The sequence below is a fragment of the Vidua chalybeata genome, chromosome 9 (assembly GCF_026979565.1).
Source record: "Vidua chalybeata isolate OUT-0048 chromosome 9, bVidCha1 merged haplotype, whole genome shotgun sequence".
In the NCBI taxonomy this organism is placed as follows: Eukaryota; Metazoa; Chordata; class Aves; order Passeriformes; family Viduidae; genus Vidua; species Vidua chalybeata.
The window spans coordinates 21,388,331-21,404,546 of record NC_071538.1 but is presented as its reverse complement, the minus strand read 5'-3'; the positions used below and the strand labels follow the sequence as shown (position 1 = coordinate 21,404,546).

Genomic DNA, 16,216 nt, shown 5'->3' with positions numbered 1-16,216 from the left:
ACTTAGTATTTTGGTAGTAGGTTGTGTTAATGTATTCTGCCATATGGTAAGCTATTGATCTTCCCAAACTCCTGAGTTTTCTTATGGCCTATTGTCATGACTAAATCTTAGTGATTCTTAGCATAGCATTAAGTACCTGTTTGATGACATCATAACATGTTCTTAAAATTCTGACTCATCAGTATCTTATACTGCATTAACTATGTGGTTTTTTTTTTTTTTTCATTGTTTTCATCAGGCTGGCAGATGGAGTCAGTGTTTCAGTAGTGGATTGTTGTTGTCATAAATTAACCCTGCACATATAGCTAAGATGTTAGAGAAGCTTACTGTTAATTTTTGTTATGGAAGGCTAGAACTGTCAAATGTCACTTAAAATGGGTGTAAAAAGTTATTAGTTAGGCAAAACCTAACATTTTGAACATGTACTGTTGGCATAACTATTGTGTAGAAGTTAGTTTTATATGCTCACTTTTCATGCATTCTTCTTAATTATATGTAGCTCAAGCAGTGAACTACTTCCAGGCATAGTAAAAAGAAATTCCAGCTTCTATGGTGTCTGAAACAGCAGAACTAAAACTCAATATTCATTGAGCAAAGTAATTTTTTTCCTCCATTAGAATGCATTACTGGTGGAACTTTATGGGTTTGGCTGAAGTCCTAGTAAGTATTTCCCAGCCCTTTGGAGAAAGATTGTAATCAGTCTTTCTAAGACAAGATTGCAACAGCAAGTTTAAATTCCATAACGAGACACATTAAGTTAAAATGGACTTGGGATTTTTACGTGCAATTTTTGGTGTCAGGCTGACATGAAAAATCATCTGTGTTTCATTGATCTCCTTTTGTTCTTCCCCTGTTTTGAAAGAAGTAAACAGGCCCTTATTTCCAAATAAAAGTGCAGAAGTCAGTTGCCAACTAATCAGAACATAACTGACTTCATCTGATGATGAGCAGATACATCACTTCTCTGAAGAGCCATTTCCCTTTTCTTTATTAAATATCAAAGGAAAATTAGATTTCTCTGTGCTGTGCTTAGAGAAGGCTGCTGGAGCACTATTACACACTTGAATAGCATGGAGAGAGACCCTTCCACAGCACAGAAGTACACTGCTTCCAGTTATGCTGGAAGTGCTTGTGAAGGCAAGTCATGGCTATGGTAAGTAAATTAGTGGGCAAAATTGAATATTACTGCAGGACCACAGATGCTGGCATGGATTGTATTAAAAGAATTGACTATTGATGTTTGCAGCTGTGTTTATATCTGCTCTGTTTACTGGATAGCTTGGACACCTTTCCTATGTGGAAATTACTAATTAGTTATGCTTCTCACTGCTGAAACTTTTACATTCTATTTCTTGTCTGTCAGCAGCTGCAGGTTGCAATGAGTTGTAGTTCACAAGAAAAGCTGGTTACCAGTCAGTCATTTAGAAACTGTTTCATTCTTGAGTGTAACTGATAGAAAGGTGGCCTTTTAGCTGATCATTTAAAGGAGAGGAATATCCTGAAGGTGAGGGTCTCACCAACTTCTGTATTTTTTTACTTCTAGTAAGTAATTAATAAAGTTTTAAGTGTTACCATATTGCATGAGGGACACGCTTATGTCCTTTGGTTTCTCCATTAAGTCTCATTTCATACATCTCTTTGGAAAGGGAACTGTGCACAGCTTGGTAAATGAGAGATGAGCTTTTTGGTTCTAACCTGCACATTGTGTTTATCTGGTCTCTAAAAAGGAGCATTCGACCTAGAAAATTCTTGAGCTGCTAGTACATAAACAAAGTTGCATGGAATGGTAAGTTTTCATATGTCAGGTACTAAATCCTTTTAAACTTAACACCAGTTTAACTGCTTGTAAATTTTGTATCCTTTTTAAATGAAGGGTTGTGTTAAAAACATTTATTTTGATTAAGGGTCAGTGAATGTTTAAAAATAGGACTCAGTTGTTTCTCACCTCCAAAATATGGACCTGAAGCTTTTCATAACTTTAACTGCATTTGTGCACTTTTGTTTATTTTTGTCCTAATGTAGTGTAGATGCCAGATCTGCCTCCTTTCCAGGAGGAAGCTAGGCTTTGGGGAATGAGTAGGAAAGTAAAATCTGTAGAAAGGAGTTGTAATTACAAACATGTGTGCTTCAGAGTGTGTTACTCTTTTGTAAGTGCCTGATGATACTTGAACTCCAGTTAAGTAATTGAGTTGCATTTTACTGAAAAGACAAAACCCCTAAATCTTCCAATCTATTGCATAAAAAAACTTGACAATGTTGATTTTATTTTAGCTGATTAATCTGACTGTTGCCTCTGTTTTGTTAGCCAAGGGAATGGGCCTTCAAGTATATGTGTGTGCCATTGACATGCTGAACCTCAAATACAAAGAAATTTTCCAGATTGAGGTCTAAGAGAACCTAGGAAGTTTTCTGTTAAAGGTTTTTACTGTAGTCCATCAGTATTTTCTCTTGCAGCTCTGAGGAGCTCTCAGCCATCTTTGGCACAAAAGCAGTGTATCTATTTCTTTTCCCTTGAAAGAAGGCCTCTGTTTCTCAAAGGTTGTTACATTCCTGTGTCAGACGTGAAACTTTTTTTGATAAAGGACCATCTCTAAATGGACAGAAGATAGTGTCAGCAAAAGCACTGTGGTTTGTCTTCTCAGCTCACTGGGACAATGCGTGATGGACTGTAAACCACATTGGACTGCAGCGGTAATTAAAACCGGGAATTGTTCTTGAAAAGAAATGAAATTTAGTACAACTTGGTCAGTGATGGAAATGATACTCATATGACTTTGTGCAATGGTTTCAACCTTTAGTGGGTTACTACAACATTTCTAATGAAGTTCCTCTTTGAAACACCTCATATATTAGTTGTACATGTGAACTGCCACTTCAGCCTTCTCTGGGACCATCAAAATCCCATAAAATGTTAGTCAGATGATGAGTTTTAAAAAATGATGCTATGCTAAGCTTCAATAGCCTAAATTTTATACAATCTAACATGTTAGACTGCTTTATTTTTTTGTTTCAGAAATACTTGGAGAACTAGTGTGTATCAAATGAAATGGAAGCTAGGGAATGGTAGCCATGATGTTCCTGACTCCTGTTAAGTGGTATTGCAAGAAAAATCAGGAATATGAGCGTGAGGACTTCTCACTCATGCTTTGGCAGAAATCAGTTATATGAATTTTTATCATAAAAGACCCAAATCAAGTTTATAGTGAAGCCACGTTTGAGCCCTGAATTAGGATTTTAGCTTGTATGGGAACATGATAGCTGGCTGACTCACCAGCTGCATCTCCTGCATGTGACATTGTCTGAGTTGGTTTAATTTGTTCTACAGATATTAGAATGCTATTACCTTTGAAGCAGGAAGAAGACTGGGTCTATGGAATGCTATAAAACTGGCTTGAAACCACATGTACAATTTCAGACCCAATTATGTCAGACTTCTTTTTATATGTAGAGTAGTATGGAGATTATTTCCTGTATTCTGGAAGTTCCCATTTCTTTCTCTTCTCATGAAGAGAAGAAATCATTGAAACAAATGATACATACAGTAGTGTTTGTGTAAGGCTTGCAGTGATTTTTACTTTGTCATGTGGTATGAATAGTTGAGACAGTATTTCAAGATACTTGTAATCTTCTCGTAATCAAGATATCAAGATATAATTGTTTGATACAGATGTTCCTCAGGGAAATGCAGGAAAAATGTAGTAAGCAAATTCAACATGTACACTGAAATACCTTTTTAAAAGAAATCTAAATAATCTTTTTTAGAAAAAACAGATTTTGTCTGGCAAATGCAAGTACAAGGAGTGCTAACATAATTAGGCCTTCTGTAAGGTGATGCCCATTACCTGAGTATTCTCAGGGAAAGAGGTTTATACATTTGTACGTAATGTGGAATTTTGCAGTCTACCTTTAGTTGGCCTTACTTAAAATATTTTATATGCAGCCTCATTGCAGTATTCCTTTGAGTAATTTGGAAAACTAAACACAGTATTGTAGTCCTCTTGGTAATAAAGCCCTGTAATCATCAGCTAATTAAGGATACTAAACACAAAGTTGAGATACTGAATTTTATATATTTTAGTTGGCATATATATATGCCGCATATCATGCATCTGTGTTTAGTATCAATATAAACATTTATTGTCTTAGAGGATATAGCAAACAGGTCTGTTTCTTGCCTGATTGACTCATCAGGTGGTTGAGAATTGCTGGTAGTTCTGTTTTCCCAGTGGAAACTTCGTAAGAGTACAAAGTCTTTGGTAATTAAGTCTTGTGTCCCCCATTGTTTTAAAGATCAATATGTTCAAACTCAAAATTCACATATTTATTTAGGAGGGATCTGCAAGACCTTAGGCAGGCAGAAGCCGATGAATTGTTCCTGTGCTCTGGGTTTGTTGGCAAGCCGGGAGCAGTGTAGCTGTTAATAGGACTGGGAACCTGAATGAGTGTGTCTGCTTTGGAGCTGGGAGATGCCTGCTCAGTCCCATGTGTTCTCCTGCACTGGGTAAGGAAGATGTGCCCCTGCCTGCTTGTCTCCAGACCTAGCCATCCTCAATGGAAGGCGTTGGTGTCCCAAGAGTGGGCTGGAAATGGCATTTGTGTTCAAAATCTAGGATAAATTGTCAGGTTCTTGAGTGACCCCCCTCCAGAGAAAAGCACATTTTGACAATCTGTTGATTCTATTTTTGATCACACGTCAATAATAATTAATAATAGCTTGAGGATCCTGATGGTGTTCTTGATGGTTTGGCATACATCCCACCAATGTAGGTTACCTTTTGTACTCTTTAAAGGTAACTTGGATTTCAGCATCTGTAAAATGCTGGGAATAATAAGGAAATCAATTCTCTTTGCAGAGTTGAAAAACTGGCTGAGGTGAGTTGAGCCAAAGAATGCTGGGGACTTCCAGCCTGGGCTGGTTAGCTGAACGGGGGTGGAGAGCTCGCCTGGATCTGGGAGGTGTTTGGACTCGGGAGCGGTCTGCACTCGAGCTCTGTGTGCGCCCGCGCTGGAGCAGCCTTGCCTGCGGGAGGGCTCCAGCGGGGAGCGGCGGAGGTGCGAGGGTGTAGTTGGATTTGCCGCTGTCACCTAGCTAAGATCATAGGAGGGGCGCTGCGGAGTATCTGGCTGTCCTTGTTACTGCTACAAACAGCTCAGCACATGACTACCATTTCTTTTCCACAGCAATGAAGAGTAGCAAAGGGAAGGACACTTTGTAATTGAAGTGCAGAGCATCGTTCTTGCAGGCAAAAGGCAGATGCTGCTGCAGGCCTGTAGGTGTATCTGTTGAAATAATAACCAGGTTTTAAAGAAACTCTTCTTTAGGAAAGCCTTGATGACACTGCCCAAAAAAACCCAAAGACTAAAGGTTTAATGAGACTTGTTCTCTTGAGTCTTTCCAGAATATTGTGTTAAGCAAAATCACATCTCTAAAGAAGGGAGGTTAAACTGAATTCTCACACAGATTTTCCTGTGTTTGCTGGAGTTGGCAGTGCCCAGTGAAACTATCTGCTGTCATTCATACTAAATGTATTCTCGTTGTTGTCCCTGTGATTTGTAACTGGGGGAGCCCCAGTTTCTCCGTCAGGGCTAGAGTGAAACCTGTTCTCTGCTTCGTGCTGTCGGAGGAGAGGTACAGATCTCCTGGGAGTCAGTAGGATCCATTTGTGTACTGTGTGTACATATTGTCCTGGTGTGTGACAGATCTTGTGGCAGAGGTTGTCAGCACAAAGGTGGAAGGCAGCAGTGGTGGGTCAGTGATAGCCAAGTACAGCTGAGATGTGGGTGGAACAGTGTACATGGAATTGGAAAGCTGCTGATGTAGCAGGGATTTTCAGTTTTTATTAAGAGGAGGGTAAAGAGTTGAAAAGGCAGGTATACTCAGCATGTCCATAGGAATGCTGGTGCATTGTTCTTCACAGGAGTAAAAAAAAAAATTAAACCAAGCTATAGAATTACAGCTTAAATTTGGTGAAATAATTAATTCGAGTAATTTGATCTTTACACGTTAATATTGGTATTCCATGTTTTCCACATCACTAGAATCAGCCCAACAAATGTAACTGCTATTTCCATACATTCCTGAAGAGAATCAACATTACTAATAAACTACCATCAAAATAATCTGCTTTATTGCCAGTGATTTTCTATTACAATTTAGACTAAGTTCTATTTTCATGTTAGTATTTAAAGGAAACCAAAAGAAAAGACAAACTTAAAATAAACAAGTAAAACCAAACATCTAAAATTACTAATGACAATATATACTCACTTTTAAAAATCCTGGTATTTTATAAATGACTTCCTGGATATTATAATTCCAAATCAGAGTATTTTATTTCCACTTCTCATCAAAATGCCAATTTGTTCTCGGATTAGAATAAAACCACACAGAGGAAAGAAACTAAAAACTGCATATGACTTACTTTGCCATTAATGTTCTGATGCATATTGGATTCTGGAGGCAATTTCCTAGAGCTATAGATATAAAAAAATATAGAATCTTCTTTATTAATGAAGTATGCATTTGTTCAGATCAGGTTTCTTGGGATACAGCCCAAGGTTTTCTGGTTTTCAAATTTTGGTGACCTGTTTTCTAGAATGTCTTAAATCACTTTTCAAAGATTAGCTCTGTTCTGCCACTGTTATAAATTTTGAAATTAAGGCAGGTGAAATGATGAAATATGAAAAATCCTGTTACTGTATCCTGTTTAGGGAAATGGATGATGAACACATAGCTAAATGCAATGTCTTGGTTCAGGAATCTTTGCTGATGCTGACAAGAGAGCTGGCTCTAGATATTTAGGAAACCTGGAAAAGCCTGGCAAAAAGGATGTAGATGCAACTAGTTAGCTGTTAGATCAGAATTGTGTTTTTCTTAATTTAGCTTGGCCCTAGGTGACTGCCATAGCTGTTTTCCCCCAAACAAATTCTTCATGTGTTTTTGATGCAAATTTCACTGTAAGCCTTTTGATCTTCAAACTTTTGCTTTTGGTAGTTGTGCACTTTGCCTGCTCTGTGTGTCAATGTTCTCAGATAGCTGGCTAGAAATAGTTTTGGGGTACTAATTCTCTTCTAATGCACTGCTGAGCTCCCCTGAGAAACAGTATTATTAGGCACATTGTTTTGACTGACTTAACTGCTGTCTTGCATGGTTTTCTTGACCATATATTTTTCTATATTCTTCACATAATTGTCTTCTTCACACTTTTGAGTTAACTTTTTTAATGTCCAGTGATATGTTGGTAAATGAATGTTAGCAAGATTCTTGATTTCTGTCCCTGCATCACCCCCCTTCAGCTGCCTTACTGTACAGTGTAAGCCTCATCATTTATAAGCCAGACTGACCTTGAATTTTGTTTTATGCCTTAAGTCTTTCCAGTTACTTGACTTTGTGAAAAGATAAAAGTTGAATGTATGTTTTTTCTTCCCATTTGCACCGCATAGGGTATTACTCAAAAATCTTTGCTTTTCTAGTCCTTAGACCTAAGATTCTTAGAGCGGATGACTCCTAAAGCCTGCTGCGTATGGCAGTCATTTCTACTGTGTTAAGATTGGCCCTGGTTCTGCCAGCATTTATTTTTGGAATTACTTGTGATATTTTAAGCAGTTTAAAGACTTTGAGAAAATAATCAGTCTTAAGTGAGATGTATGGGTTACCTTCATTATAATGTGATTTTATTCAAAGTGAAACAGCAGTAATTTATCCTTTCATAGCAATAGTGAATAAAGGATATAGACTGAGTGAAATATTAATGCATGTATTAAACTTAGAATTTTGAAACCTCTAGTAATTTTCATTCCTTTCTTTTATAAAAGATGGTGTCAAATGCTAGTGTTGGAAGCAATATTTTTCCAAGATTATATTTAAAAGATATGTGTTGGGATCTTTGTGTTTTGGGTTCTTGTGGGGTTTTTTTTCCCCCTTTTTTTCCTCTTTTCATATATCTGATTTTTGCTGTCCAACAGTAACAAGAACCAGCTGGGACCTTTCTGATGCTTATGTTGGTATCTTACTATCCCCACCTGTGGTTTGCATCCCTACCTCTGAAGACTTCCAGCAAAATTTGATACCATTTTCAGAATGAATGCTAAGCATATGGAAATTGGAAACTTCTTCTAGTCTGCTAGGAGAGCTCTTAGAGGTGTCATGTTGTTGTTGGAGAGTAAGTGGGAAGGTTGATTACCACTTGTTTGGGTTTGGCCTGTGTTGTTCTGCTTGTTTTCTGAAGGCATTCAGTGTGTCGTCTTTTTGATATGAAGTGAAAATAAAATACTGCTGGATTTGATTGACAAAGTTCTTTGTAGCGTTGTATCCAAATAAAAGCTACTGTTTCAGCAATCAGTCACTAAGTCTATATATTGTGCTTCAGGTAAATGCACAGTGTGATGAGATAAAGTTTTTTTATTTCAGTTGAAATTTTGCTTTAATTAGATTCTATTGGAGGATCTTGGGAAGGGATTTTTTTTTTTCCCGTAGCTCAGTGTCTTTAGTATCTTAGTAATTATTTATAGGCTGTACTGCAGAATTCTTTGTGGCATTGAGTAATTCAGTGTTTTGAGGAAATCAGCAAAGTTCAAAATAAATAGTAACCAGCAACACCACTTCAGAAGTTCCTCTTCAGCCTTGGTTTTGCCAAGTTCTAACATTTACTAGGCAGCTAACTCTTCCTCTAAGGTGCATCTGGATTTCCTCTGAGTTGGGCTGGGGAAGGATTAAATTCTGAGTTCCTGTGTGTCAAAGCCTCTTATATTTGCAGATGCTGAAGGGAAGCTCTAGTGAGGGGTTCACTGGAAGATGCCCCCAGCAGCTGCTCTTCTGTCCATAGCACTGGTCTAGAAGTAGCAGTAGATAATGATCAGCACCAGTTAACCCTTGCTTTCCCAAGCCCACTGCTTCCCTGACTCTAGCAGCACCTCTTGCTCTTTCCCCAGAACCCTGGGGTCTGTCCAGGCACTGGCAGTGGGACTGGGGATCAAGGACACTTGGTGTAAGAGTGACCAGAAGAAAAAGTGAGAAAAGAGGCAGCAGTGTGATGCCTTCCTGTGAGACTTTGAGCTGTTGTAGATTTATGGGCACAGATTCTTTGTGACTGTTTTCTGCACACTGGCAATGCTAGAGGATGCTTTGCTTTGGTGTACATCAGAAATGTAGCGCCCTGCTCCTCTGTCCTGGCACTATAGGGATTAGTGAAGGTGAGCAGTGGATGGTCTGGGGGGTTACACTGATATTCTGCTTCAATGTCTATCAGTAAAGTAGTTGATTGTTTCTATATCTACATTTCTACAGTTTCTGTGCCATTATTTTAGTTTATCAAGATGTTTTAAAATAAGTTTTTATTTCTATTTATTTTTATAATGGAAAGTCGGAGCTGATCCTGGATCCTGTGGTATTTCTGTACTGCAGAGATGAGCTCTGTGAGTATACATCAGGAGTTTCTCTGGGTTTGTCTTTGTGGATTAGCAACATACTTGCATGTTACTTCTATAATACTGTATTGCTGGTGATGCTTGTGTTACTTCTGACAGCCTTGGGGTCCTGGAGAATAAATAATCTCAGTGTGGCTTTGTGCATATTGTATATTTTTTCCTTTGTTGGATGCAGCAGGTTTGCTGGAAGGGAGTTTAAAAAGGCCAGCTTTTGCATCCTCTTCTTTTTGTCGATACAGGTGGCGACAGACAAGGTTGCAGGCAAGCTGAGCTCCACTCTCTCATGGGTGAAGAACACGGTATCGCACACCGTCAGTCAAATGGCCAGCCAGGTGGCGAGTCCATCTGCCTCCCTACACACCACATCCCCCTCCACCACTCTGTCCACACCCGCCCTGTCACCCTCCTCACCAACACAGCTGAGCCCAGATGACTTGGAATTACTTGCTAAACTTGAGGAACAGAACAGGTGAATGGAAAACCTTTTGCTCTTCGAAGTATGGTAATGAGGCTAAAAGTGGTTTATTGCAATTGTAGCACAGAGACTGTTAAAGGAGAATTAGTTAAAAATTTCATGGCACAGCACTTCAATTTGAAAGCCCAGAGCTTTAAGAATTTGTATTTTTGTGTTGTGTTTTTACAAGTTATGTTTTTGTGAAACTCTAGAAGGTAACTGGTTTTACAGGAGTGCTTATAACTGCCTCTAATAGTAAGAAATTACACTATGAATTTTAGTATCCAATTTAAAGTATCTCAGGGATGAGACTTGTGTATAACCTTCTTACCTTCTAAGATTATAACTATAATTTCTATTTATTTCTTGAAATCTTAAATTTTTCTCGATTTTTTTTTTCTACTTTTATCCGGTTCTTATTTCAGCTACATAACCTGCTATGTAGAGAGAGAGAACCATGTTCAGCCACCTTCTTGCTGTTGCACTAGGGGTGCCTGATGCATAATATCTTTAATTAAAAGTAAATTCCTAATCAGTTTTTTTCTGTTCATCTTGCCTTTTTATGTATAGAAACAGCTTTCATGGTAGTTTTTCCATATGCCTGTTTATCAGCACCATGTACAATTGAAGATGCAACTTTCAGGTGGATCAGTTGCTCTTGATGTGCACAGTGATGTAAATTCACAATATCACTAAGAAATGAAATTGGACTGTATAATTTCTTAATGCTGAATTTCCAGAAGCCATACTCATTTGCATTTTTGCACAGTGAGTTAAGTTATCTGTTCTTTTACAAAGTCTGGTTATATTTGACAAACACGTTTTTTTTTGAGAGGTTGGCTGTAAACAACTTGAGCTCCAAGTAGATCTTGGCAGGTAGCTGCAGGGCTTTGTTACCTACTGGAGATGGCTATCCCCAAGCTGTAGTGAGGTGCAAGGTTTGATAATTTAGCTCAAACTAGCTTCTGTTTCAGCTTCTATGAGAGGGCTGGCCTTTGCCTCAACTGAGGCAGTTCTTGGTTGGGTTGGGTTTTTTTGGAGGCTTTTTGGTTTGGTTTGTTGGTTGGTTGGTTTGGGGAGGTGGGGGTTGCTTTTTGGTGGGTTTTTTTTGTGTGCTTTTCTTTTGGTGGTGTTTTTTTTTGTGTGTGTTTTTTGGTTTTTTTAATATTATTCTTGTTTGGGAGGGGTTGTTTGGTTTGGGGTTTTGTTTTAGTTGGTTTGTATGTTTGTTTGGTTTTTTCTCTGCTGAGTCACTTCTGCGGGTAGTAGCTTTCAGTGGAGGAAGAGAGTAACTGGGGGGAGGAGAGGCAATGCCTGTGTGTCACCAGGCATGTCTTCTCCCATGTCTGCATTCTGCAGCCTGATAACAGCACAGTTTGAGGGGAATTTGTTACATCTGTCCAGATTTTGACACTAGAAGGAAGCTTCTAGAACCACGTCATACACTCTCCCTTGTCTTCGAAGATGAACTCAATTTAATTTTTGCTGTGCAAATGAACAATTATCAAAAGAAACAAAAAAATAATTAAAGAGTGCTTTTTTAGAAAGCTAATTTGCATTTAATCCAAGGCTTTCTAGTCTGTTCATGACAAAGCAACTAACTTGTATTTGAAAAGTAAATTGTTCTTTGGACTGCTTATCTATGTTGGAGTGTAATGTCTTTACATCTAGAGCCTTCTCATTAAGGCCTGCAGTCAGACTGCCTGGCTTGTTGAAAGAAGAATGTGAGCCTGGGCTTTCTGTCTCAAGTCAGCTTTCTTCATTTAGTAAGTAAACTAGCCAATCTTGTCTGGTTTTATTTCATTTTAGCCAGACAAGTTGTTAGTCCCTCACTAGTCTTGTGTGTCAATTCTATTTAGAGCCTGCCCTATCAAGTGTATCTTTGCTGGTGAGATACTGCCCTTTAAGACTGAAATTCGATGCAGTTACGCTGGCTGCACTGTAGTTTCAGGACAGTTTGCATTTGCAGTTTAGCACAGTGGCACTTTGTTGACAATTGTACTCTGTTCACAGGGAACCATTCTTTCTGCTTGCTGGAAGAACTGCTGCTGTGGATATTTGTAAAAGGTTTTGGGTTTTTTGTAGGTTTTTTTTTTTTTGTAGGTCAGAAGGAGAATATGAATTAGATAACAGTTAGAAAAGGGAAGAACTCAAATTGTTTCAAGCTATGTCTTGTAGCATTCTGTAATCTAATTATACTGAAAGTCCCCACAGACTAAAGAGGAAGCTCAGTCCAGAGTCCTGGTGGAACTGTTTGGCATTAGTAAATCATTTATAAAGTTTTTAATGAAAGAAAACAGTGACTAAACGTCACAGAACTTGCGACTTACTGTGAACAGAACTTCCTGTTTTCAAATCTAAGGACAATGAGTTTATCCAGGTAAGGTCTAATTACAGAAACTTAATATAACTTCTACAGAAACCTGTGAGAACTGGAAGTGTCTCATTAGAACCTGGTTTTTATTATCTTAATGTTTATTCTATGCTTTTTCCTCTGTGATTACTTTGAATTTGGTGTTTAGGCATTGTCTTGGATTGAGAGAAAGAGTTTTAACTAATTCTTCATTATGGATCAGTATAAGCCAGGTTTCTAAACATTTGAAATGGATTTTTAAAGTATTTTCTTCAAAACTAGATTTTATGCATTCCATTAATAAATGGTAAATTATTTAAATTTGTTTAAAATAAAACCCCAAATGAAAATGTCTTGAAAAGGCTTTTTTTTCCATTTTTTTATCATTTAGGTCTTTTCCAAACAAAATACTCCTGCAGAAACTGTACTATTTATCTTAATGAGTTAAATTATTTTTTCCCTTGCTTTCATAAACACCAGTAGGTGAAAGCTGGAAACAGGGAAAGCTAGTATAAATATCTTTATTGTAGCAGAGAGCTTAAATATTGTAGGTATGCTGAGATTTCTGTACCATCTCAGATACAATATGCCTTGGGCTATAATTTGTTAAATATCTAAAACATAACCTGACCTTGCTGAAATGCTGGGGGATTAACTTTCGTACTAATTTTTGAGAAATTATTCAACCACACGGCTCTGCTATACTGATGTTGGAATTCTTAGAAGTTAAAGCACAAATGAAACTTGTGGTATAGTGAAACACTTCCAAGTTAGTCTGAATTCTTGCTTACCTAACACATCGTCTAAAAAAATTTCCCCTCTTTATGGGGCTCAATATTAGTTAAGGATAAACAAAGCATTGCCTTTTTGCCTAGTCCATGGCCACAGCAACCAGCTCACAGGGAAGTCTCCTCAAGAACTTGTCTAGCACTTGACACATCTTTATTTGTACTTTGCTGCTGGATAGCCCCAGAAGTTCTCACGTTTGAACTCCTCACTTTAATTACACATTCATTAGCTCTACTAGTCATTTCTGTTTCCTTGTCCTTGGTCTGTAGGTCTGGGATTTCTCCTGTGCATTTATAAAACATTGTGTTGATTTGTGAACAGTTGTCAGCAAATGTCAGTTGTTTTAAAATTACTTCAAAGGTTTTAATTGTTCTGTCTTTATTTATACTGTCAATTTTCAAAAAGTGTAATGGGGTAGACTTACAGGAAGCAAATTTTTTGTCTGTTAAATGGCTGTATTTTTTAAGTGCTTTGACATTTGATGTTATCATTGAGGATATTTACCTTCCTTAAGTTTTCTTTGTCAGTCTGATGCATGACAGCTGTGGGTGACGTTTTTATCCAGTTCTTAAAATGCTGCAGTGTGAACCATTCTATCTGCAGATTTACTTGCGTTCTCAAGAGAAAGTAACATTGAACGGTTCTTTTCACATTTAGTCCAAATGAATGCTGGTAAAACTGTTTCACTGAACCTCTGGGTGTGTTCTTTGTCAAGAAAACAATTAATAGTGCGATCCTTTGATTAGAAGAACTTGAATTTGGTTTTTGTGTGCTTTCTTTGCAGACTCTTGGAAACAGATAGCAAATCCTTACGATCAGTAAATGGGTCAAGAAGAAATAGTGGATCTTCTCTTGTATCTAGTTCATCAGCTTCTAGCAATCTCAGCCATCTTGAAGAAGACTCGTGGATCCTGTGGGGGCGGATTGTGAATGAATGGGAAGATGTACGGAAAAAGAAAGAAAAGCAAGTTAAGGTAGTTGGAAACTGTTTCTTGGATTTATTTTTAATGTGATATAAGTGATGCTGTTTTATCTTTGTGATGGGCTTATTCTTTTTAAATAAATATGTAATACAAACTTCCAGTTGAATCTTTCCATCTCTAAGCCTTAGTGCTTCCTTTGTAACCTTCCTGTGTGCTGTCACCAAGCAAATGTCTCCTGCTGAAATCCAGATGCATCTACTGTATCTTGAATATTAACTAAAGCTTTCAGTTTACCTCTGATGAGAGATTTCCATGAATGCAGGGATGATTAGCTTCATGTTTCCAAAAATGGAATTACTGAAGATCAACTTAAGGGCATCTGATAGCTTGATGCTCTGATTATGTATATGTATGCTATGCTGCTATATACTGAGCAGCTCTCTTTTTAAAGCATTCTTAATAGGAGAGCTGATAATTCTACTCAAAGGCTAGAATGAGTTTAGGTTTTTGTGCTTGCCAATTATGTTGACCCCAGAGATGACCTTAGGCAGAAGAACACATAGCTTCTAAATTCTGGATGGATTGAACAAACTTTGACCAGTATGTCCAGTCTGGGTTAGTTGTACAAAAGTGTACAAGGTCATGTACAGAAGTGGAGTTCAATTACACTTGAAATTCAAACTAAAAAGCATTTAGTGCATTTGAACATATCCATGTTTCAGTGGCAGCAAGCAGATCAGCGTGCTACTAACATGCCTTTTGTAAGTAGGCAAGTCTGTTCTGCTTTGGTTCTTTATTGGCTGTGGTCTGTAGTTTTATGTGCAGAATACAAATGTGTCAGGGTCTTTTGAACAGTTTGCAATGTGTGTCTATGAATAGGTTGTGGGAAGGCAGAACAATGGGCTAAAGTAAAGTATCTTTTATATGGAGCAGTTGTGAAGAGAGAACATGACTGGAGAGAGGAAACAAGGGAAGAAAATGAACTAAAGATTTTGTGCTTGCATAGGGAAAGCAGTTTCTGGAAAGGTGTTTCAAAAGGCCGTGAAAAGAAGGCCACAGGAATCTGGCAAGAGAAAGGAAAAATGAGATGGTAATAAGAAGATCTGGTTAGTGAGAATTTATTTGAACATTTTCAAGTGTCACAAGTGTCACTTGTTTTTACAGCTGGCCAAGTACAATTTGAGGAGTATTTGACTAAATTTCAGGGACTATTTAGTTATATTGCTGACTAATATATTGAAAACTAGCAAAGTTTTCCTTTGCTTTTAAATAATTCTCAGTATTTTTTTGTTGAAAGTCAGCTTTAGCTGTGAGTCTGCATTTATGATGGAATATCAGAAGATCCACACCTATTCCCTGATTGTGCCAGTAGTAAATAGGTAGCAGCATAGGTGTCTTTTTATCCTGGCTGTAAAAGCTGATCTTAGGTTATTAAAAATCTGGAAAGTTTTTAGGTTTCAGGCATGAGTGTCTCTACCTTCCTCCAAAGATGATGTGTTCCATCCTTTACGTCTCTCAATCCACTTCAGAACTTGCTTCTTGTTTATGGAGCACTTCTGAAGGATGACTCAAGTCCTGCTGTTCAGTTCACATGACACGTCCAGTAGATGTGTTTTCCTGCTATTCCTTTTAGGAAAGTTGGAGTGGTTATCTCTATTATTCTGTCAAGCAGGTATGTTAGCAAAGCATTAGCAAGAAGTTTCTTGCTTTATTAGTACCCTTGAGGCTTTAGATGACTGATGTACAGTCCAGTTGTGTTGTTGACAAAGGATAGGTAGAGACAGTTGTGTAAAGCTGATGTGTTAAGGTTCTTGTCTTGAATTGGAGATCTTTTAGGAAAAACACCTTGGTGTTGTGTTGTAGACAGGAGAAATAGTTGGAGTGGCATTACTATGGTGGTTTTGAAGAAGGATGGTTTGAGAGCTTAGGGATATTAAAAAATGGAGGTCAGTGATGCAAAATTCCTGCAGCAGAGTTCAAGCTTAAGAAAAACAAAACTTGAAAGCAAGAGTCTCTTTGAAAGTTATCAGCATTGCATTAATTAATTGTAGTGTTGGAGTAGTTGGAGTAGTAGGAGAAATATGTGGAACAAACAGGAAAAAGAGGAAGCTTTGCAGAATAGAAGGTTACTCTGGCTTCAGAATAAATAATAATGAAAGAAATTGGCTTTTAGGAGACAGAATATTTGATAACAATTCTTAAGGTACAAAAAGGAAATAGTCTTGAAGAGACAGTTTTCTAGGTCAGACTGATTTGAGTTGCAGAACATAC

At 37.8% G+C, this 16,216-nt stretch overlaps 1 protein-coding gene and 1 long non-coding RNA gene across 7 annotated transcripts in view; one reads left to right on the top strand and one right to left on the bottom strand.

Moving 5' to 3' along the window:
- The window catches only part of EVI5 (ecotropic viral integration site 5), a 72,292-nt gene that overhangs the window by 3,295 nt on the left and 52,781 nt on the right, over positions 1-16,216 (top strand). For 2 of the 5 annotated variants that reach the window (XM_053949902.1, XM_053949904.1), the window contains exons 2-3: positions 9,666-9,895; positions 13,807-13,996. In XM_053949902.1, the coding sequence (XP_053805877.1) occupies positions 9,747-9,895; positions 13,807-13,996 (339 nt within the window). In that variant the 5' untranslated portion in view covers positions 9,666-9,746. Of the gene's footprint in view, positions 1-9,363; positions 9,415-9,665; positions 9,896-12,085; positions 12,261-13,806; positions 13,997-16,216 lie in introns of those variants that run through there. The other 3 variants (XM_053949900.1, XM_053949901.1, XM_053949903.1) reach the window with 3 other exon arrangements.
- The window catches only part of LOC128791952 (uncharacterized), a 60,625-nt gene continuing 57,558 nt past the window's right edge, over positions 13,150-16,216 (bottom strand). The window contains exons 7-8 of one of the 2 annotated variants that reach the window (XR_008432245.1): positions 15,423-15,571; positions 13,857-13,933 (exon numbers count right to left, since the gene is read on the bottom strand). This is a non-coding gene — a long non-coding RNA (uncharacterized LOC128791952). Of the gene's footprint in view, positions 13,934-15,422; positions 15,572-16,216 lie in introns of both variants that reach the window. The other variant, XR_008432246.1, reaches the window with a different exon arrangement.